Raw genomic sequence first — 22,186 nt, forward strand, 5'->3', positions numbered from 1 at the left:
AACTACAACAAGAAACAAACGCGTCACACGCACGAATATACATCCAGAAGAAGAGACAGATTTCCCCTGTGTGAGCACGAGATGCCGGCTTCTCACTCCCCACGCTACGTCAGAGCAACCAATGAGCCCCCGCGGCTGTGACAGCGACAGCCAATGGTAGACCGGAGAACGAGACAGCCCGGAATTCTGAATACCGGCACCACCTTGGCCAATAGAATCAGCGCAATGCATCCTGGGCGGGCATATGCAAATCCAATTTGAAAAATACGGCGGGAAATCTGAGTTTCGCGGGACTACCTTCGCGCGTAAACCGCATCCCTTCATTCATTGTCAGCTTCCTGGAGCCATTTTTCAGCCGCGGTGGTGGCGGGGAGGTCGGAGCCGGGGCCCTATCACTCACAGCAGCACAATCCGCCTCCATCTGCCTTCCCCGGTGCCCGATAACCCCCAGACGAGCCCACCCCATGCACCGAGGGACTTCCCAGCAGCCACATCCCTGACCATTTCCAGCGTACAGGCCGGGACCGGGAGGATTACCGGGGTCATCAGGAGGAGCGCTGCCCGGCGTCACAGGGAGCCGACAGGCTGCTCCGTAAGATGAGAAAGGCAATCCACCCCGGGCACGACAAGCTGCTGCTCACCGGGCTGCAGGGCTCTGAGGTCTCCGGTCTGTCTGCGGTGTTCGTCGCTGGGGGAGGCGCTGCCGGTGTGGTTGGTGCAGGAGGCGGCGGCGGATACCTGCAGATCCTGTCCTCGCCCGGCCCGCTGCACCATCCCCAGCAAGGACTCAGTGCTACGGAGCAGCAGCACCAGGCAGCCGCCAGCTTCCTCTACTCCACGCCGCACGGACCCGGCGCCAGAGCCGGCCTACAGCAGCCTGCACTGGGGCGCCCTCCGGTAACCGCCGCTACACCCCCTTCTCCCATCCCCCCCCCGTCATGTGTATGTGTGCTGCATGTATGTGTCCCCTCCTAGCACGTATGTGTCTGTCTTGTGTGTCCCAGTGCTCTCCCCCTACATGTAGCGCTCATGCCTGGCACATATGTTACACATGTAGCTCTGCCCCATGCACTGCTCACCCTGTTTTGTGTAATCACACCTTGCTTAAGGGTGACACTTTCTGGGCACACGCTACGTGTGTATTGGGGATTCTATGTGTAGGGGGAGAAAATATTCTAGATCAACTATGTTGTAGCCTTGCCATAGGGGCATTACTATTATCCTGCAGCACAGGCACGTTCCCGCCCCGGATGGAGGGGGCAGGGGAAAGGTCACCTGTGTATTAGATGTTTGTGCATCTGTCACTGTGGGGAGGAGGTGGAGGGCATCACACTGCTGTGTGGGGTAATTGCCCTGCTATAATACTGTAAAGACCAGTTCCTCAAGTATCTTCAGTGTTTATATATAAATGTACTGTTAGTGATTGGACTTGGGGTCTATTGATGCCATTAATGTCTGCAGTAAGATCTAAATACAGATGGTGGTTTTAATATTGTTTTGATGGTTCCCACCCACACACCTGTTAACAATTGTTTCTCTTTTTAATTCAATCTGATCTTGCAGTTGCAGGCTACCAGTTGCACCCCAACCATTGCTTTTGACAAGCTGGAACTGATTTCTACCCCTTTACCACTGGCTAAATTTACCAGTGTTTTTGCACGGGGGTGCGCATCAACATGGGTTTTTAGTAAGTGGAAACTGCTCAACACGGGTTGAATGACCCTGGAATCCTACCCAGGTTGAACTGTAATGACCCGCGTAATTGTGCAGTGGAAACGGTCATTACCAGTGTTTTCAGACCCGAGTAACAAGTGACATCAATAGCTTTTACAGAGCTTACCCGGATCAAGTGGAAACCGATCCAACCTGGGAATAACCCGTGTCGAAGTGCAGTGGAAACGGTGGGGCCGACACGGGTTGTAGCCGGGTTAAACATCCTGGATCGGACCTGGTACTCAGGTGGAAAAGGGGTATTAGTCTGGCTCTGCATGTTCTGAAGGGATGCAGTTAAAATGCTGGTTGTCGGGATCATTCAGAATGCTGACAATGCGCCAGCTGGGAACCTGCCACACCAGGGTTATTACCTCATAAGTGTCCACGGCACCCATAGATCGGGAATAGATCCTGTGGCGAGTCGCAGCGAGCCAGTAAGGTGACTCTGCGCTCACATCACTGCCAGCATTCTGACGGGTGGGATGCCGCTGTCGGGTTATTGACAGCCTGCCCCCAGGCCGCCGGTGCTACGTATGTAATCCGTTTAGAAGGGGGAATAAAATTGAGACTGATATGAACCTGGTCATTGCTGCAATGCTTGTCTGCATACAGTGGCCAATTATAGTCGAGCCAGTGCCTTAAGTTTTCCTGTATATTTTTGGGTTGGGATGCCAGCTGTCAATATACTGACAGTGACATCCTGATGTTTAAAATACTGGCATAGATTAATAATCCTTTCAGACCACCAGCTTTGAACATGGGTTATTGGTACATGAGCGTGCATAACACATGTTCCTGTGCGGTTTGAAAGGTGCCAGGGGAAATATACCGGGTCGAGCTAGCGAGTAGGGTTGAACTCTTGTTCAACCTGGCTCGCTGTGCGGTGTGGAAGGGCGGCCATTGGAGAAATTGTGATCTCCATATTGGCTGATGTTGCCAATATGCCGGGTTGCAGGCAGTGGGGCGCCTGAGGTGGGTCTCACCCTGGGAGCTCCTGTGTCAGGCTTCCTGGTGCAACCCTTCCCCCTCAGGTGGTCTGAAATGGGTATAATTTAACTAAGTAACTGATGTTTACCGCAGCCTAAACCTACCCCTCCACAGGGTTGACTAAACACCCCCTCCCTGCAGCCTAAACTAAATACAGATGTGGATTAGTAAATCTCATCCATTGCCAGTAATAAGATGTATCCAAGCCAATAGTACAGCTTTTAAAAAGCATAATTCCAAAATGCAAAGAACACGTAATCTGTAAAACCTACATTCTGCTTGTGGTGAGTTGTTGGTTTTTTCGTATATAGAAGATTACTTGTAGGGATAACCGTTGAATAGTGTTGGTGGAGCTGCCACCTAACATGCTTTGCATGTACATATCGTATTGTAGTAATTTGATGTGTTACCCATCGATAGTGCCCATGCACACGGTTTTCCTGGTGTCCACAGACAAATTATCCAATTTGTCTGAATGACTGTTTTTGTATGTTGCAGTGTTTGTGAGCATATAGTTGATTATTTGCTCCCATGCATTACCAGAGTTTTATTCCAACCAGTTTAGACAGATGGTCTGGTAGATAGTTGTATGTGTTCCCAGCTTAACAATCTTTCCAATGGCCATCGATAATGAAGTGTGATTGAATTAACACCATTGACTTGCGATGAAATATGAATTAAGTGGCAAGATACAGATTCTTACTATGTTACTCAATGGCGTATTGGGGGGTGTTTTGTTTCCCCCAGGTGGTGCAATTAAACTGTTGCTCGGTTCATGTGCCCTTTAGCTATAGGAGACACCTCAGGAGGCAATAAATAGAGTCCAGTTTTTGCTCCCAAACGCCAGTTTATGTAGCCTTCAGCTGATTAATGCAGCCAAAACTGCTGTTTGGCAAAAGCGTGAAAAAATGGGCACCGATTTTCCAGAATAAACAAATATTTGCATATTCTCCCATCTAAAGTGACAGGCAATATGCTGATATTGGTGCCAAATATAACATTAGAATATCCCCTATTGGGTACGATTCAATTGTTCTGGGTGTCTAAAAATCCTGTCTAGATGGGACTGTTTAGATGCCCAAACAATTGTCATAATTCAGTTGTTTGGGCGCCTGTGCAGGTCATGCCCAAATAGACTGGGTTTAGCCGCCTAAAATGGCTAAACTCCGTGCTTTTGGGCGCCCAAAATGCCCAGTTTCTCGCACCTCCTGGAGACTGCCGTTGCGTGTACTCTTATGTCGGCTGTGATACCAATTGATTTGGTCCTGTTGTCTTATGCTGGCCATACATTAGGACAGGGGTGGGGAACCTTTTTTCTGCCGAGGGCTATTTGGATATTTATAAAAATCCTTCGGGGGCCATACAAAAATTCTCAACTTAAATTACCCTGCCCCCCAGTAGGTCTGCCCCTTAGAGGTACTGTGTGTGTGCGCGTGCCAAAAAATGGGTGTGGCCAGTTAAAATGGGACGTGATACACATGTCCACAATTGCCCCCACCGTGCCAGGTATACAGATGCCGCCCCCCCCACCGTGCCAGGTATACAGATGCCCGCCCCCCCCCCCAACCGTGCCAGGTATACAGATGCGCCCCCCCTTCCCCGCCGTGCCAGGTATACAGATGCCCCCCACCGTGCCAGGTATACAGATGCCCCCCCCCACCGTGCCAGGTATACAGATGCCCCCCCCCACCGTGCCAGGTATACAGATGCCCCCCCCCCCACCGTGCCAGGTATACAGATGCCCCCCCCCACCGTGCCAGGTATACAGATGCCCCCCCCCCCCACCGTGCCAGGTATACAGATGCCCCCCCCCCCACCGTGCCAGGTATACAGATGCCCCCCCCCCACCGTGCCAGGTATACAGATGCCCCCCCACCGTGCCAGGTATACAGATGCCCCCCCCCCCCCCACCGTGCCAGGTATACAGATGCCCCCCCCCCCCACCGTGCCAGGTATACAGATGCCCCCCCCCCCCACCGTGCCAGGTATACAGATGCCCCCCCCCCCACCGTGCCAGGTATACAGATGCCCCCCCCCCCCACCGTGCCAGGTATACAGATGCCCCCCCCCCCACCGTGCCAGGTATACAGATGCCCCCCCCCCCACCGTGCCAGGTATACAGATGCCCCCCCCCCCCACCGTGCCAGGTATACAGATGCGCCCCCACCGTGCCAGGTATACAGATGCGCCCCCACCGTGCCAGGTATACAGATGCGCCCCCACCGTGCCAGGTATACAGATGCGCCCCCACCGTGCCAGGTATACAGATGCGCCCCCACCGTGCCAGGTATACAGATGCGCCCCCACCGTGCCAGGTATACAGATGCGCCCCCACCGTGCCAGGTATACAGATGCGCCGCCCCCACCGTGCCAGGTATACAGATGCGCCGCCCCCACCGTGCCAGGTATACAGATGCGCCGCCCCCACCGTGCCAGGTATACAGATGCGCCGCCCCCACCGTGCCAGGTATACAGATGCGCCGCCCCCACCGTGCCAGGTATACAGATGCGCCGCCCCCACCGTGCCAGGTATACAGATGCGCCGCCCCCACCGTGCCAGGTATACAGATGCGCCGCCCCCACCGTGCCAGGTATACAGATGCGCCGCCCCCACCGTGCCAGGTATACAGATGCGCCGCCCCCACCGTGCCAGGTATACAGATGCGCCGCCCCCCACCGTGCCAGGTATACAGATGCCCATCTCCCTCCCCCCCCCCCCCCCCCCCCGTCCCCCCACTGTGCCAGGTATACAGATGCCCGTATCCCCCCCGTCCCCCCACCGTGCCAGGTATACAGTTCCACGATGCATTGTATGTGCATACAACAAGGTACGATGTTCATACCATTACGACGGATATGTGCTGCATGTATGATCTAGATGCAGCATTCGACCGGGACCTCGAATCGTACTGAAAACACATACGATGTGCACACAGTGCATCATATGACGCATCTAAAGGTCCATACACACTTAACGATATAATGAGCGACGTCGCTCATTTTCCCCCTCCTTGAGCGACGTCGCTCATTTTATCGTTAAGTGTGTATGCCGCCAGCGATCACCGATGCGCGGCCCCGCGGGTCGGCAACGATCGTCGCTGTCGGTAGGGCATGCATGAAGGATGTGGACTGTCGTCCACGACCTTCATGCAGGGCTGGCGGGGGCGTGACGTCACTGAGCGATATGAGCTGTCATATCGCTCAGTGCGTACAGGCGGCCGCCGGCCCGGGAGGGGGAAACGTTAGACGATGTCGCTCAGAGCGAAATCGTCTAATGTGTATGGGCCTTAAATCATACTTTCGAATGCGATATTGTATTAGTGTACAATAGTGCTTGTTACAATGCTGCCACAGTAGGGGAGTATATATGGTTGCGGACAGGTTCATGCTCATCTCCTTACTGTATTGTGTTTGTTTTTGCTAACTTTTTTTTTTTTTTACTTTGTAGCAAGCAGCAAAGTAGATCAGAATGACTTCAAGTTTAAAACTGAAGTTTCTTGAAATGCCCCTTTTCCTGTGCTTTAGCTAAGTTGGTTGAATTGGCTAGCAGTAGCAAAAACGTTGACGGGATGTGTAATCATAGATCAGAGGTGGCCAACCCGCGGCTCTCGAGCCGCATGCGTCTCGAGTCGATCCGCTCCTGGCCACCGCTGCCCGACACAGTGCACACACACTCACACGGCCGGGTGCACAGACTTCTAAGGTCTCTGGCGGCGGTGTCTATCTTGAATTTGGCGCCGGCCCATGAGCCAATCGGAGCTCGTGGACCAGCAGCTGAGGATCCTGATTGGCTGCCGATATGTGGGCTCACGGGCCGGCACTGAATTGAAGATGGACGGAGGGGTAGGAGAGGCACATGCTGCGCTCTCCTCCCCTCACAGCAGCAGCGCAGTGAGCAGCACTTGGGGGGGAGGGGGGGCACACTGTGGGGACGTGTATCTGCACTGGGGGCCTATCTGGCACACTGGGGGGACGTGTATCTGCACTGGGGGGTATATCTGGCACACTGGGGGCATGTGTATATGCACTGGGGGGTATATCTGGCACACTGGGGGCATGTGTATCTGCACTGGGGGTATATCTGGCACACTGTGGGGGCATGTGTATCTGCACTGGGGGCATATCTGGCACCCTGTGTGGGGGCATATCTGGCACACTGTGGGGGCGTGTGTGTATGGCACACTGTGGGGGCGTGTGTGTATGGCACACTGTGGGGGCGTGTGTGTATGGCACACTGTGGGGGCGTGTGTGTATGGCACACTGTGGGGGCGTGTGTGTATGGCACACTGGGGGCGTGTGTGTATGGCGCACTGTGTGGGGGCGTGTGTGTATGGCACACTGTGGGGGCGTGTGTGTATGGCACACTGTGTGGGGGCACGTGTGTATGGCACACTGGGGGCGTGTGTGTATGGCGCACTGTGTGGGGGCGTGTGTGTATGGCACACTGTGGGGGCGTGTGTGTATGGCACACTGTGTGGGGGCACGTGTGTATGGCACACTGGGGGCGTGTGTGTATGGCGCACTGTGTGGGGGCGTGTGTGTATGGCACACTGTGGGGGCGTGTGTGTATGGCACACTGTGTGGGGGCGTGTGTGTATGGCACACTGGGGGCGTGTGTGTATGGCGCACTGTGTGGGGGCGTGTGTGTATGGCACACTGTGGGGGCGTGTGTGTATGGCACACTGTGTGGGGGCACGTGTGTATGGCACACTGTGTGGGGGCACGTGTGTATGGCACACTGTGTGGGGGCACGTGTGTATGGCACACTGTGTGGGGGCACGTGTGTATGGCACACTGTGTGGGGGCACGTGTGTATGGCTGGCACACTGTGTGGGGGCACGTGTGTGTATCTGGCACACTGTGTGGGGGCACGTGTGTGTATCTGGCACACTGTGTGGGGGCACGTGTGTGTATCTGGCACACTGTGTGGGGGCACGTGTGTGTATCTGGCACACTGTGTGGGGGCACGTGTGTGTATCTGGCACACTGTGTGGGGGCACGTGTGTGTATCTGGCACACTGTGTGGGGGCACGTGTGTGTATCTGGCACACTGTGTGGGGGCACGTGTGTGTGTCTGGCACACTGTGTGGGGGCACGTGTGTGTGTCTGGCACACTGTGTGGGGGCACGTGTGTGTGTCTGGCACACTGTGTGGGGGCACGTGTGTGTGTCTGGCACACTGTGTGGGGGCACGTGTGTGTGTCTGGCACACTGTGTGGGGGCACGTGTGTGTGTCTGGCACACTGTGTGGGGGCACGTGTGTATCTGGCACACTGTGTGGGGGCACGTGTGTGTATCTGGCACACTGTGTGGGGGCACGTGTGTGTATCTGGCACACTGTGTGGGGGCACCCATTTTTTGGCATTTTTATATATGTGGCACTGTACTGGGGCATTATATGTATGTGGCACTGTACAACATGACTAAAAACGGGGTTATGACACAAGGTCATACTTCTACAAATGTCATACCGAAAGGGGTGTCCACAAAAAGGGGCGTGACTTTGTGACAACTAGGCCATGCCCCCATTTTTGTGCGCGCGCCGGAGGCGCGCACATGATAGTGCCTCTTATCCCTTGACTACAGATCTTTTCTGGCCCTTTGCCTCTGACTGGTTGGCCACCCCTGTCATAGATGATCAGTGGCACTACTGGAGAAAACTCCACAGTATACCCTGTCTTGAATATGACAAAACCGTAATAAGCCCTGTTTTCTGAAGAACCCATAGTTTTTCACAGCCCTGACAAGGGTTTCTAGCTCGGTTGGTATTTTTAAATGAGTTTAATTTTTTTTTACATTGGTTAGATCTTGGAGGTGAGGGTTAAGTGTTGAAGCTATGATAGGGCATCACACGTTATTGGCTTGCATTCTTGTGCAGCGAATGATTGATCTGATGACTTGCCCCCTATAGAAAAAAAAATGGCTTAGTTTCTATGAAATTCAGAAGTCTCCTTGATCTTTGTAAGTATGGTCTTTACCAGCCTAAAGGCATAGGGGGCAATTTAGTAGTTTGTAGGCATTTAGCTCCTGTCTAAAGTTAATAAGTTGTTTTGGGAGGCTAGCCACGAGGGTGCAATTAGAAGTCAGTGCAAAGTAAGACTTGGAAGGGAGAGGATACTGGTCAGCATACCGGCAGCAAGGGTCCCGACATTGATCACAATGCCAACGCTGGAATCCCCCCCCCCCCAACCCCACCCCACAACATATTTCATATGATAGGGACAAAATAAACTGGGTGTTTAGGCGCTAATATGCCAGTGGTGACCTACGCAGTACACCTCAGATGGTTCCTACAGGGGCAGGATTTTCTTCATGTGGATCTTTCCTTACAGGGTATATTATACTACTGCACAAGTTTTCAGTTTTCCCATTGGGACCTTGTATGGCTCACCTTCCACAGTGTAACCTTTGTAGTGCGACCAACATGTCTGCCTCATCTGGTTGTGGTTGGGATGAAAAATACATGGACCCGATGGTCTTGTTGGGACCGTACTCTTTGGGGTCAATTCTATTCTCCGACAGTTGAATAGCGCCGGGAGTTTGCTCCTGACGCTATTCAATTCAGCTCCAGTTAAGTCGGCGATGACCCGTTCTCGCCGACTAAACAGGTTGAATTGTCGGGAGAACGGGCATTCTCCGACCTAACTCCCCGGCGCAAGGCTGATTCCCGACAGAATCAGCCTGGCGCCGGCCGCGCGGCCACACTTTCGTCGGGTTTCTTCTCTCATCCCCCGGATAATAATTATAATAATGTATTTTCTCTGACATCCTAGTGGATGCTGGGAACTCCGTAAGGACCATGGGGAATAGACGGGCTCCGCAGGAGACTGGGCACTCTAAAAGAAAGATTAGGTACTATCTGGTGTGCACTGGCTCCTCCCTCTATGCCCCTCCTCCAGACCTCAGTTAGAATCTACAGCTAGCTTGTGCTTCTTAGGCTACTGGACACCATTAGCTCCAGAGGGTTCGAACACAGGGCCTGACCTCGATCGTCCGTTCCCGGAGCCGTCCCCCTTGCAGAGACAGAAGAGAAGCGATGAAATCGGCGGCAGAAGACTCCTGTCTTCATTAAGGTAGCGCACAGCACCGCAGCTGTGCGCCATTGCTCCCACAGCACACTACACACTCCGGTCACTGTAGGGTGCAGGGCGCTTGGGGGGGGGGGGGGGGCGGCGCGCCCCCTGTGCAGCAATTATAATACCTTTTGGCACTTAAAATACACATAATACAGTCTGAAAACTGTATGTGTAAAAAAAAAACCCGCCATTAAGTTACATAAAACGCGGGACAAGCCCGCCGCTGAGGGGGCGGGGCCTTCTTCCTCAGCACACCAGCGCCATTTTCCCTTCACAGCTCCGCTGGAAGCAGCTCCCCAGGCTCTCCCCTGCAGTATCCTGATACAAGAAGGGTAAAAAAGAGGGGGGGCACATAAATTTAGGCGCAAATAAGAGATTTAAGCAGCTATTGGGTAAATCACTTCTTATAGTGTAAATCCCTGTGTTTATATAGCGCTGTGGTGTGTGCTGGCATACTCTGTCTCCCCAAAGGACTTTGTGGGGTCCTGTCCTCAGTCTGAGCATTCCCTGTGTGTGTGGTGTCGGTACGGCTGTGTCGACATGTTTAATGAGGAGGGTTACGTGGAGGCGGAGCAGGGGCAGATAAGTGTGGTGTCGCCCCAGACGGGGCCGACACCTGATTGAATGGATATGTGGAAGGTCTTAACCGACAGTGTCAACTCCTTACATAAAAGGTTCGATGACGCAGCAGCCTTGGGACAGCCGGGGTCTCAGCCCGCGCCTGCCCAGGCGACTCAGAAGCCGTCAGGGGCTCATAAACGCCCGCTAGCTCAGATGGTAGACACAGATGTCGACACGGAGTCTGACTCCAGTGTAGATGAGGATGAGACAAATATACAGTCTACAAAAGCCATCCGATGCATTATTACTGCAATGAAAGATGTATTGCACATTTCTCTAACGTCCTAAGTGGATGCTGGGGACTCCGTAAGGACCATGGGGAATAGCGGCTCCGCAGGAGACTGGGCACAAAAGTAAAGCTTTAGAACTACCTGGTGTGCACTGGCTCCTCCCCCTATGAACCTCCTCCAAGCCTCAGTTAGATTTTTGTGCCCGAACGAGAAGGGTGCACACTAGGTGGCTCTCCTGAGCTGCTTAGAGAAAAGTTTAGTTTTAGGTTTTTTATGTTCAGTGAGACCTGCTGGCAACAGGCTCACTGCATCGAGGGACTAAGGGGAGAAGAAGCGAACTCACCTGCGTGCAGAGTGGATTGGGCTTCTTAGGCTACTGGACATTAGCTCCAGAGGGACCGATCACAGGCCCAGCCATGGATAGGTCCCAGAGCCGCGCCGCCGGCCCCCTTACAGAGCCAGAAGACAGAAGAGGTCCGGAAAATCGGCGGCAGAAGACGTCCTGTCTTCAACAAGGTAGCGCACAGCACTGCAGCTGTGCGCCATTGCTCTCAGCACACTTCACACTCCGGTCACTGAGGGTGCAGGGCGCTGGGGGGCGCCCTGAGACGCAATAAAAACACCTTGGATGGCAAAAAAAATGCATCACCTATAGCTCCTGGGCTATATGGATGAATTTAACCCCTGCCAGAATACACAGAAAAACGGGAGATAGGCTCCGCCCCCTTCTCGGCGGCCTTATCTCCTCAGCACACTGGCGCCATTTTCCCTCACAGCTCCGTTGGAGGGAAGCTCCCTGGCTCTCCCCTGCAGTCACTACACTACAGAAAGGGTTAAAAAAGTGAGGGGGGCACTAATTACGCGCAGTATTAAAAATACAGCAGCTATAAGGGGAAAAACACTTATATAAGGTTATCCCTGTATATATATAGCGCTCTGGTGTGTGCTGGCAAACTCTCCCTCTGTCTCCCCAAAGGGCTAGTGGGGTCCTGTCCTCTATCAGAGCATTCCCTGTGTGTGTGTGCTGTGTCGGTACGTTGGTGTCGACATGTATGAGGAGAAAAATGATGTGGAGACGGTGCAGATTGCCTGTAATAGTGATGTCACCCCCTAGGGGGTCGACACCTGAGTGGATGAACTGTTGGAAGGAATTACGTGACAGTGTCGGCTCTGTATAAAAGACAGTGGTTGACATGAGACAGCCGGCTACTCAGCTTGTGCCTGTCCAGACGTCTCATAGGCCGTCAGGGGCTCTAAAGCGCCCGTTACCTCAGATGGCAGATATAGACGCCGACACGGATACTGACTCCAGTGTCGACGGTGAAGAGACAAATGTGACTTCCCGTAGGGCCACACGTTACATGATTGAGGCAATGAAAAATGTTTTACACATTTCTGATAATATGAGTACCACCAAAAAGGGGTATTATGTTCGGTGAGGAAAAACTACCTGTAGTTTTCCTGAATCTGAGAAATTAAATGAGGTGTGTGATGATGCGTGGGTTTCCCCCGATAACAACTGATAATTTCTAAAATGTTATTGGCATTATAGCCTTTCCCGCCAGAGGTTAGGGTGCGTTGGGAAACACCCCCTAGGGTGGATAAAGCGCTCACACGCTTGTAAGAACAAGGGCTCTACCCTCTCCTGAGATGGCCGCCCTTAAGGATCCTGCTGATAGAAAGCAGGAGGGTATCCTAAAATGTATTTACGCACATACTGGTGTTATACTGCGACCAGCAATCGCCTCAGCCTGGATGTGCAGTGCTGGGTTAGCGTGGTCGGATTCCCTGACTGAAAATATTGATACCCTAGATAGGGACAGTATATTATTGCCTATAGAGCATTTAAAAGATGCATTTCTATATATGCGTGATGCACAGCGGAATATTTGCCGACTGGCATCAAGTCTAAGTGCGTTGTCCATTTCTGCCAGTAGAGGGTTATGGACACGACAGTGGTCAGGTGATGCGGATTCCAAACGGCATTTGGAAGTATTGCCTTATTAAGGGGAGGAGTTATTTGGGGTCGGTCTTTCAGACCTGGTGGCCATGGCAACAGCTGGGAAATCCACGTTTGTACCCCAGGTCGCCTCTCAACACAAGAAGACGCCGTATTATCAGGCGCAGTCTTTTCGTGGGCATGCGGGCAAAAGGTTCCTCATTTCTGCCCCGTGACAGAGGGAGAGGAAAAAGGCTGCAGAAATCAGCCAGTTCCCAGGAACAGAAGCCCTCTCCCGCCTCTGCCAAGCCCTCAGTATGACGCTGGGGCTTTACAAGCAGAATCGGGCACGGTGGGGGCCCGTCTCAATGAATTTCAGCGCGCAGTGGGCTCACTCGCAAGTAGACCCCTGGATCCTTCAGGTGATATCTCAGGGGTACAAATTGGAATTCGAGACGTCTCCCCCTCGCCGTTTCCTAAAGTCGGCTTTACCGATGTCTCCTTCTGACAGGGAGGCAGTTTGGGAAGCCATTCACAAGCTGTATTCCCAGCAGGTGAAAATCAAGGTACCCCTCCTGCAACAGGGAACGGGGTATTATTCCACACTGTTGTGGTACCGAAGCCGGACGGCTCGGTGAGACCGATTCTAAAATCTTGAACACTTACGGAGGTTCAAATTCAAGATTGAGTCACTCAGAGCAGTGATTGCGAACCTGGAAGAAGGGGACTACATGATGTCTCGGGACATCAAGGATGCTTACCTTCATGTCCAAATTTACCCTTCTCACCAAGGGTACCTCAGGTTTATGGTACAGAACTGTCACTATCAGTTTCAGACGCTGCCGTATGGATGGTCCACGGCACCCCGGGTCTTTACCAAGGTAATGGCCGAAATGATGATACTCCTTCGAAGGAAGGGAATTTTAGTTATCCCTTACTTGGACGATTCCCTGATAAGGGTAAGATCCAGGGAACAGCTGGAGGTCGGTGTAGCACTATCTCAGGTAGTGTTGCGGCAGCACGATTGGATTCTCAATATTCCAAAATCGCAGCTGATTCCGACGACTCGTCTTCTGTTCCTAGGGATGATCCTGGACACAGTCCAGAAAAAGGTGTTTCTCCCGGAGGAGAAAGTCAGGGAGTTATCCGAGCTAGTCGGGAACCTCCTATAACCGAGCCAAGTCTCAGTACATCAATGAAATGGTTCTGGGAAAAATGGTGGCTTCCTACGAAGCAATCCCATTCGGCAGATTCCACGCGAGAACTTTCCAGTGGGACCTGCTGGACAAATGGTCCGGGTCGCATCTTCAGATGCATCGGCGGATAACCCTGTCACCAAGCACAAGGGTGTCTCTCCTGTGGTGGTTGCAGAGTGCTCATCTTCTAGAGGGCTGCACTTTCAGGACTGGGTCCTGGTGACCACGGATGCCAGCCTGCGAGGCTGGGGAGCAGTCACACAGGGAAGTAATTTCCAGAGCTTAGGGTCAAGCCTGGAGACATCACTTCACATAAATATCCTGAAGCTAAGGGCCATTTACAATGCTCTAAGCTCAGCAAGACCTCTGCTTCAAGGTCACCCGGAGTTGATCCATTCGGACAACATCACGGCAGTCACCCACGTAAACAGACAGGGTGACACAAGAAGCAGGAGGGCAATGGCAGAAGCTGCAAGGATTCTTCGCTTGGCGGAAAATCATGTGATAGCACTGTCAGCAGTATTCATTCCGGGAGTGGACAACTGGGAAGCAGACTTCCTCAGCAGACACGACCTCCACCCGGGAGAGTGGGGACTTCACCCAGAAGTCTTCCACATGTTTAAAAAAACTCGACAAGTATTGCGCCAGGTCAAGGGACCCTCAGGCAATAGCTGTGGACGCTCTGGTAACACAGTGGGTGTACCAGTCAGTGTATGTGTTCCCTCCTCTGCCTCTCATACCCAAGGTACTGAGAATTATAAGATGGAGAGGAGTAAGCACTATATTCGTGGCTCCGGATTGGCCAAGAAGGACTTGGTAACCGGAACTTCAAGAGATGCTCATGGAGGATCCGTGGCCTCTACCTCTAAGAAGGGACCTGCTCCAGCAAGGACCCTGTCTGTTCCAAGACTTACCGCGGCTGCGTTTGACGGCATGGCGGTTGAACGCCGGATCCTGAAGGAGAAAGGCATTCCGGATGAAGTCATTCCTATCCTGATCAAAGCCAGGAAAGATATAACCGCAAAACATTATCACCGCATTTGGCGAAAATATGTTGCGTGGTGCGAGGCCAGTAAGGCCCCGACGGAGGAATTTTTCAACTAGGTCGATTCCTACATTTCCTGCAAACAGGAGTGTCTATGGGCCTGAAATGGGGGTCCATTAAGGTTCAAATTTCGGCCCTGTCAATTTTCTTCCAAAAAGAACTAGCTTCAGTCCCTGAAGTTCAGACGTTGTGAAAGGGGTACTGTATATACAGCCTCCTTTTGTGCCTCCAGTGGCACCTTGGGATCTAAATGTAGTTTTTGGGTTCCAAAAGTCACATTGGTTTGAACCACTTAAATATGTGGAGTTAAAATATCTCACATGGAAAGTGGTCATGCTGTTGGCCCTGGCCTGGGCCAGGTGCGTGTCAGAATTGGCAGCTTTATCCTGTAAAAGCCCTCATCTGATTTTCCATTCGGACAGGGCGGAATTGAGGACTTGTCCTCAGTTTCTCCCTAAGGTGGTTTTCAGCGTTTCACCTGAATCAACCTATTGTGGTGCCTGCGGCTACTAGGGACTTGGAGGACTCCAAGTTGCTAGACGTTGTCAGAGCCCTGGAAATATAGGTTTCCAGGACGGCTGGAGTCAGAAAATCTGACTCGTTGTTTATTCTGTATGCACCCAACAAGCTGGGTGCTCCTGCTTCTAAGCAGACTATTGCTCGTTGGATTTGTAGTACAATTCAGCTTGCACATTCTGTGGCAGGCCTGCCACAGCCAAAATCTGTATAAGCCCATTCCACAAGGAAGGTGGGCTCATCTTGGGCGGCTGCCCGAGGGGTCTCGGCTTTACAACTTTGCCGAGCAGCTACTTGGTCAGGAGCAAATACGTTTGTAAAATTCTACAAATTTGATACCCTGGCTGAGGAGGACCTGGAGTTCTCTCATTTGGTGCTGCAGAGTCATCCGCACTCTCCCGCCCGTTTGGGAGCTTTGGTATAATCCCCATGGTCCTTACGGAGTCCCCAGCATCCACTTAGGACGTTAGAGAAAATAAGAATTTACTTACCGATAATTCTATTTCTCGTAGTCCGTAGTGGATGCTGGGCGCCCATCCCAAGTGCGGATTGTCTGCAATACTGGTACATAGTTATTGTTACCAAAAAAATCGGGTTATTGCTGTAGTGAGCCATCTTTTCTAGAGGCTCCTCGGTTATCATGCTGTTAACTGGGTTTAGATCACAAGTTATATGGTGTGATTGGTGTGGCTGGTATGAGTCTTACCCGGGATTCAAAATCCTTCCTTATTGTGTACGCTCGTCCGGGCACAGTATCCTAACTGAGGCTTGGAGGAGGGTCATAGGGGGAGGAGCCAGTGCACACCAGGTAGTTCTAAAGCTTTACTTTTGTGCCCAGTCTCCTGCGGAGCCGCTATTCCCCATGGTCCTTACGGAGTCCCCAGCATCCACTACGGACTACGAGAAATAGAATTATCGGTAAGTAAATTCTTATCTATATATATATATATATATATATATATATATATATATATATATATATATATATATATATATATATATATATATATATATATATTTCTATCTCCCTGAGTGTGGGGGTGTCTGTACGTATGTCTGAAGCGGAAGGCTCATCTAGGGAGGAGGTGGAGCAGATTGTGGTGTCGGTGACGCCGACACCTGATTAGCTGGATATGTGGAATGTTTTAAATGCAAATGTCTTTATTACATAAGAGAATGGACAAAGCAGAGTCCAGCGAAAAGTCAGGGAGTCAAGCCATGGCTTTGGCTGTATCACAGGGCCCTCCAGGGTCTCAGAAACGTCCCCTGTCCCAAGTAGCAGACACTGATACCGACACGGATTCTGACTCCAGTGTCGACAACGATGATGCGAGGTTACACCCAAGGGTGGCCAAAAGTATTCATTATATGATTATTGCAATAAAAGATGTTTTGCATATCACAGATGACCCCTCTGTCCCTGACACGAGGGTATGCATGTTTAAGGAAAAGAAACCTGAGGTAACCTTTCCCCCATCTCATGAGCTGAACGCGTTATTTGAAACGGTGGGAATCCTTGCCCAAAGTGGACAAGGCTTTATCGTGCTTGTCCAAAAAGGTGGCGCTACCGTCTCCAGACACGGCAGCCCTCAAGGATCCTGCTGATCGCAGAAAGGAAACTTCCGTAAAATCAATTTATGCATATACGGGTGCCTTGCTCAGACCGGCAATAGCGTTTGTTTGGTAGTGCTGTAGCAGCTTGGGTAGATACCTTGTCATCTGACAATGATACCCTAGATAGGTATAGCATTTTATTGACCTTAGGTCATATTAAAGAAGCAGTCTTATATATGAGAGACGCTTCCAGAGACGTTGGGCTGTTAGGTTCAAGAGCCAACGCCATGGCGATTTCTGCTAAGCGGGTCCTGTGGACCCGTCAATGGACGGGTGATGCCGACTCAAAAAGACATATGGAAGTTTTACCTTACAAGGGTGAGGTTTTATTTGCGGAAGGTCTCGCGGACCTGGTTTCCACAGCTACCGCGGGTAAATCTACCTTTTTACCTTATGTTCTCCCACAGCAAAAGAAAACACCGCAATATCAGATACAGTCCTTTCGGCTGCATAAGTCCAGAAGAGGTCGGGGCTCTTCCTTCCTCGCCAGAGGTAAGGGTAGAGGGAAAAGAATGCCTGCTACGGCTAGTTCCCAGGAGCAGAAGTCCTCCCCGGCTTCTACTAAATCCACCGCATGACACTGGGGCTCCACTGAGGGAGCCCGCGTCGGTGGGGGCACGTCTTCGACTCTTCAGCCAGTTCTGGGTTCAGTCAGACGTGGATCCTTGGGCGATGGAGATTGTATCCCAAGGCTACAATCTGGAATTCGAAGACGTGCCTCCTCGCCGATTTTTCAAATCTGCTTAACCAGCTTCTCCCCCAGAAAGGGAGATAATAAGTGATTGTCAAGGTGCCCCTAGTTCAACAGGGGAAGGGGTACTATTCAACCCTGTTTGTGGTTCCGAAACCGGATGGCTCGGTCAGACCCAATCTAAAATCCCTAAACCTGTACTTGAAAAAGTTAAAATTCAAGATGGAATCGCACCGGGCAGTTATCTCCAGCCTGGAGGGGGGGGATTTTATGGTGTCACTAGACATAAAGGATGCATACCTTCATGTCCACATATATCCACCTCCTCAGGCATACCGGGGATTCGCAATACAGGACTGTCATTACCAGTTTCAGATGTTGCCGTTTGGGCTTTCCACGGCCCCGAGGATTTTCACCAAGGTAATGGCGGGAATGATGGTGCAGGGAGTCACAATTATCCTGTACTTGGACGATCTCCTGATAAAAGCGAGATCGAGAGATCAATTGCAGAAAAGCTTGTCACTCTCCCTGAGAGTGCGGCAGCAACATGGCTGGATTCTAAATCTATCAAAGTCAGTTGATTCCAACGACCCGGCTATCTTTCTTAGGCATGATTCTGGACACGGAACAAAAGAGGGTTTTTCTCCCGATGGAAAAAGCCCAGGAACTCCAGAAAATGGTCAGAAACCTGTTACAACCAAAAAAAAGTGTCAGTCCATCAATGCACTCGAGTACTGGGAAAAATGGTTGCGTCCTACGAGGCCATCCCCTTCGGCAGGTTTCATGCGAGGACGTTTCAGTGGGACCTTCTGGACAAGTGGTCGGGGTCCTATCTACAGATACATCAGAAAATAAGCCTGTCCCCCAGGGCCAGGGTGTCTCTCCTGTGGTGGCTGCAGATTGCTCACCTTCTCGAAGGTCGCAGGTTCGGCATTCAAGACTGGATTCTGGTGACCACGGACGCGAGCCTCTGAGGATGGGGAGCAGTCACACAAGGAAGCAATTTTCAGGGACTATGGTCAAGCCAGGAGGCTTGTCTAAACATCAACGCACTGGAATTGAGGGCCATATACAACAGCCTACGACAAGCGGAGACTCCTTCTTTGCGACCTACCGGTTCTGATTCAATCAGACAACGTTACAGCTGTGGCTCTTGTAAACCGCTAAGGAGGGACAAGGAGCAGAGTGGCAATGGCGGAAGCCACCAGGATTCTTCGCTGGGCGGAAAATCACGCAAGCGCTCTGTCAGCAGTCTTCATTCCGGGAGTGGACACCTGGGAAGCAGACTTCCTCAGCAGACACTATCTCCATCCAGGAGAGTGGGGACTTCATCAAGAAGTTTCTCTGACGTCCTAGTGGATGCTGGGGACTCCGTAAGGACCATGGGGAATAGCGGCACCGCAGGAGACTGGGCACAGCTAAGAAAGATTTAGGACTACCTGGTGTGCACTGGCTACTCCCACTATGACCCTCCTCCAGACTTCAGTTAGAATCCTGTGCCCGGGTGAGCTGGATGCACACTAGGGGCTCTTCTGAGCTCCTAGAGAGAAAGTATGTTTTAAGTTTTTTTTATTTTTTTTTATTTTACAGTGAGATCTGCTGGCAACAGACTCACTGCAGCGAGGGACTAAGGGGAGAAGAAGCGAACCTACCTAACTGGTGGTAGCTTGGGCTTCTTAGGCTACTGGACACCATTAGCTCCAGAGGGATCGACCGCATGGAACCGGCCATTGGTGTTCGGTCCCGGAGCCGCGCCGCCGGCCCCCTTACAGAGCCAGAAGCAAGAAGAATCCGGAAAATCGGCGGCAGAAGACATCAGTCTTCACCAAGTGAGCACACAGCACTGCAGCTGTGCGCCATTGCTCCTCATACACACTTCACACTCCGGTCACTGAGGGTGCAGGGCGCTGGGGGGGGGGCGCTCCCTGAGAAGCAATAAATACACATTTGCTGGCAAATATATCACAATATATAGCCCCAGAGGCTATATATGTGATAAATACCCCTGCCAGAATCCATAAAAAAGCGAGAGAAAAGTCCGCAGAAAAAGGGGCGGAGCTATCTCCCTCAGCACACTGGCGCCATTTTCTCTTCACAGTGCAGCTGGAAGACAGCTCCCCAGGCTCTCCCCTGTAGTTTTCAGGCTCAAAGGGTTAAAAAGAGAGGGGGGGGGCACTAAATTTAGGCGCAATATTGTTTATACAAGCAGCTATTGGGGGAAAAATCACTCAGTGTTAATCCCTGCATTATATAGCGCTCTGGTGTGTGCTGGCATACTCTCTCGGTCTCCCCAAAGGACTTTGTGGGGTCCTGTCCTCAGTCAGAGCATTCCCTGTGTGTGTGCTGTGTGTCGGTACGGCTGTGTCGACATGTGGGATGAGGAATGTTACGTGGAGGTGGAGCAGAGGCCGATGAATGGGATGTCGCCCCCTGTGGGGCCGACACCAGAGTGGATGGATAGGTGGAAGGTATTAACCGACATAAAAGGCTGGATGACGTAACAGCTGTGGGACAGCCAGCTTCTCAGCCCGCGTCTCAAAGGCCATCAGGGGCTCAAAAAAGCGCCCGTTACCTCAGATGGCAGACACAGATGTCGACACAGAGTCAGACTCCAGTGTCGACGAGGTTGAGACATATACACAATCCACTAGGAACATCCGTTACATGATCTCTGCAATGAAAAATGTGTTACGCATTTCTGACATGAACCCAAGTACCACATAAAAGGGGTTTTATTTTTGGGGAGAAAAAGCAGCCAGTGTTTTGTTCCCCCATCAGATGAATGAATGAAGTGTGTAAAGTAGCGTGGGTTCCCCCGATAAGAAACTGGTAATTTCAAAAAAGTTTACTGATGGCGTACCCTTTCCTGCCAGAGGATAGGTCACGTTGGGAGATATCCCTTAGGGTGGATAAGGCGCTCACACGTTTGTCAAAAAAGGTGGCACTGCAGTCTTAGGATACGGCCACCTTGAAGGAGCCTTCTGATAAAAAGCAGGAGGCTATCCTGAAGTCTGTATATACACACTCAGGTTATATACTGAGACCTGCAATTGCCTCAGCATAAATAGTGCTGCTGCAGCGTGGTCTGATACCCAGTCAGATAATATTAATACTCTAAGACAGGGATAATAGTTTGCTAACATAGAGCATATTAAAGACGTCGTCTTAGATATAAAGGATGCACAGAGGGATATTTGCCGGCTGGCATCCAGAATTAATGCAATGTCCATTCTGCCAGGAGGGTATTAGAAACCTGGCAGTGGACAGGTGATGCTGCCTATAAAAGGCACATGGAGATTCTGCCTTATAGGGGTGAGGAATTGTTTGGGGATGGTCTCTGGGACCTCGTATCCACAGCAACAGCTGGGAAGAAAAATTTTTACCTCAGGATTCCTCACAGCCTAAAAGCACTGTATTTTCAGGTACAGTCCTTTCGGCTTCAGAAAAGCAAGCGGGTCAAAGGCGCTTCCTTTCTGCACAGAGACAAGGGAAGAAGGAAAAAGCTGCACCAGCAGCCAGTTCCCAGGATCAAAAATCTTCCCCCGCTTCCTCTGAGTCGACCGCATGACGTTGGGGCTCCACAGGTGGAGACAGGTGCGGTAGGGGCGCGTCTCGGGAACTTCAGGGACCAGTGGGCTTGCCCACAGGTGGATCCTTAGGTTCTGCAATTAGTATCACAGGGATACAGGCTGGAGTTCAAGCGACTCCCCCTCGCCGTTACCTCACATCAGCCTTGCCTGCTGCCCTCGGAGAAAGGTAGTACTGGCGGCAATTCACAAGCTGTACTTCCAGCAGGTGAAATCAAGGTACCCCTACTTCAACAAGGCCGGGGTTACTATTCCAAAATGTTGTGGTACCGAAACCAGACGGTTCGGTGAGACCCATACTAAAATTGAAAGCCTTGAACACTTATATACGAAGGTTCAAGTTCAAAATGGAATCGCTCAGGGCGATTATTGCAAACCTGGAGAATTTCATGGTATCACTGGACATCAAGGATGCTTACCTGCATGTCCCTATTTACCCTGTTCACCAGGAGTACCTCAAAATTGTGGTACAGGATTGTCATTACCAATTCCAGACGTTGCCGTTGGTCTGTCCCCGGCACAGAGGTATTTACCAAGGTAATGGCCGAAATAATTATCCCGTACTTGGACGATCTCCTTATAAAGGCGAGGTCCAGGGAGCAGTTCGGCGGAGTAGCACTATCTCGGGAAGTGCTACAACAGCACGGCTGGATTCTGAATATTCCAAAGTCGCAGCTGGTTCCTACGACGCGTCTACTGTTCCTGGGTATGGTTCTGGACACAGAACAGGATAAAATGGGTTTCTCCCGGAGGAGAAGTCCAAGGAGTTGTCGTCTCTAGACAGAGACCTCCTAATACGTATACAGGTGTCGGTGCATCAATGCACGCGAGCCCTGGGAAGGATGGTAGCTTCTTACGAAGAAATTCCATTCGCCAGGTCCCATGCAAGGATTTTCCAGTGGGATCTGTTGGACAATTGGTCCGGGTCGTATCTTCAGATGCATGGGCGAATAACCCTGTCTACAAGGGCCA

The 22,186-nt window shown here is 51.6% G+C and overlaps 1 protein-coding gene across 1 annotated transcript in view; it reads left to right on the top strand.

Annotated features, from left to right (window-relative positions):
* The first annotated feature begins 282 nt into the window (after positions 1-282).
* The window catches only part of E2F3 (E2F transcription factor 3), a 100,047-nt gene continuing 78,143 nt past the window's right edge, over positions 283-22,186 (top strand). Inside the window, exon 1 of the mRNA XM_063923242.1 lies at positions 283-897. Within this exon, the coding sequence (XP_063779312.1) occupies positions 598-897 (300 nt within the window). The 5' untranslated portion in view covers positions 283-597. The remainder of the gene's footprint in view (positions 898-22,186) is intronic.

The sequence above is a fragment of the Pseudophryne corroboree genome, chromosome 5 (assembly GCF_028390025.1).
Source record: "Pseudophryne corroboree isolate aPseCor3 chromosome 5, aPseCor3.hap2, whole genome shotgun sequence".
NCBI lineage: Eukaryota > Metazoa > Chordata > Amphibia > Anura > Myobatrachidae > Pseudophryne > Pseudophryne corroboree.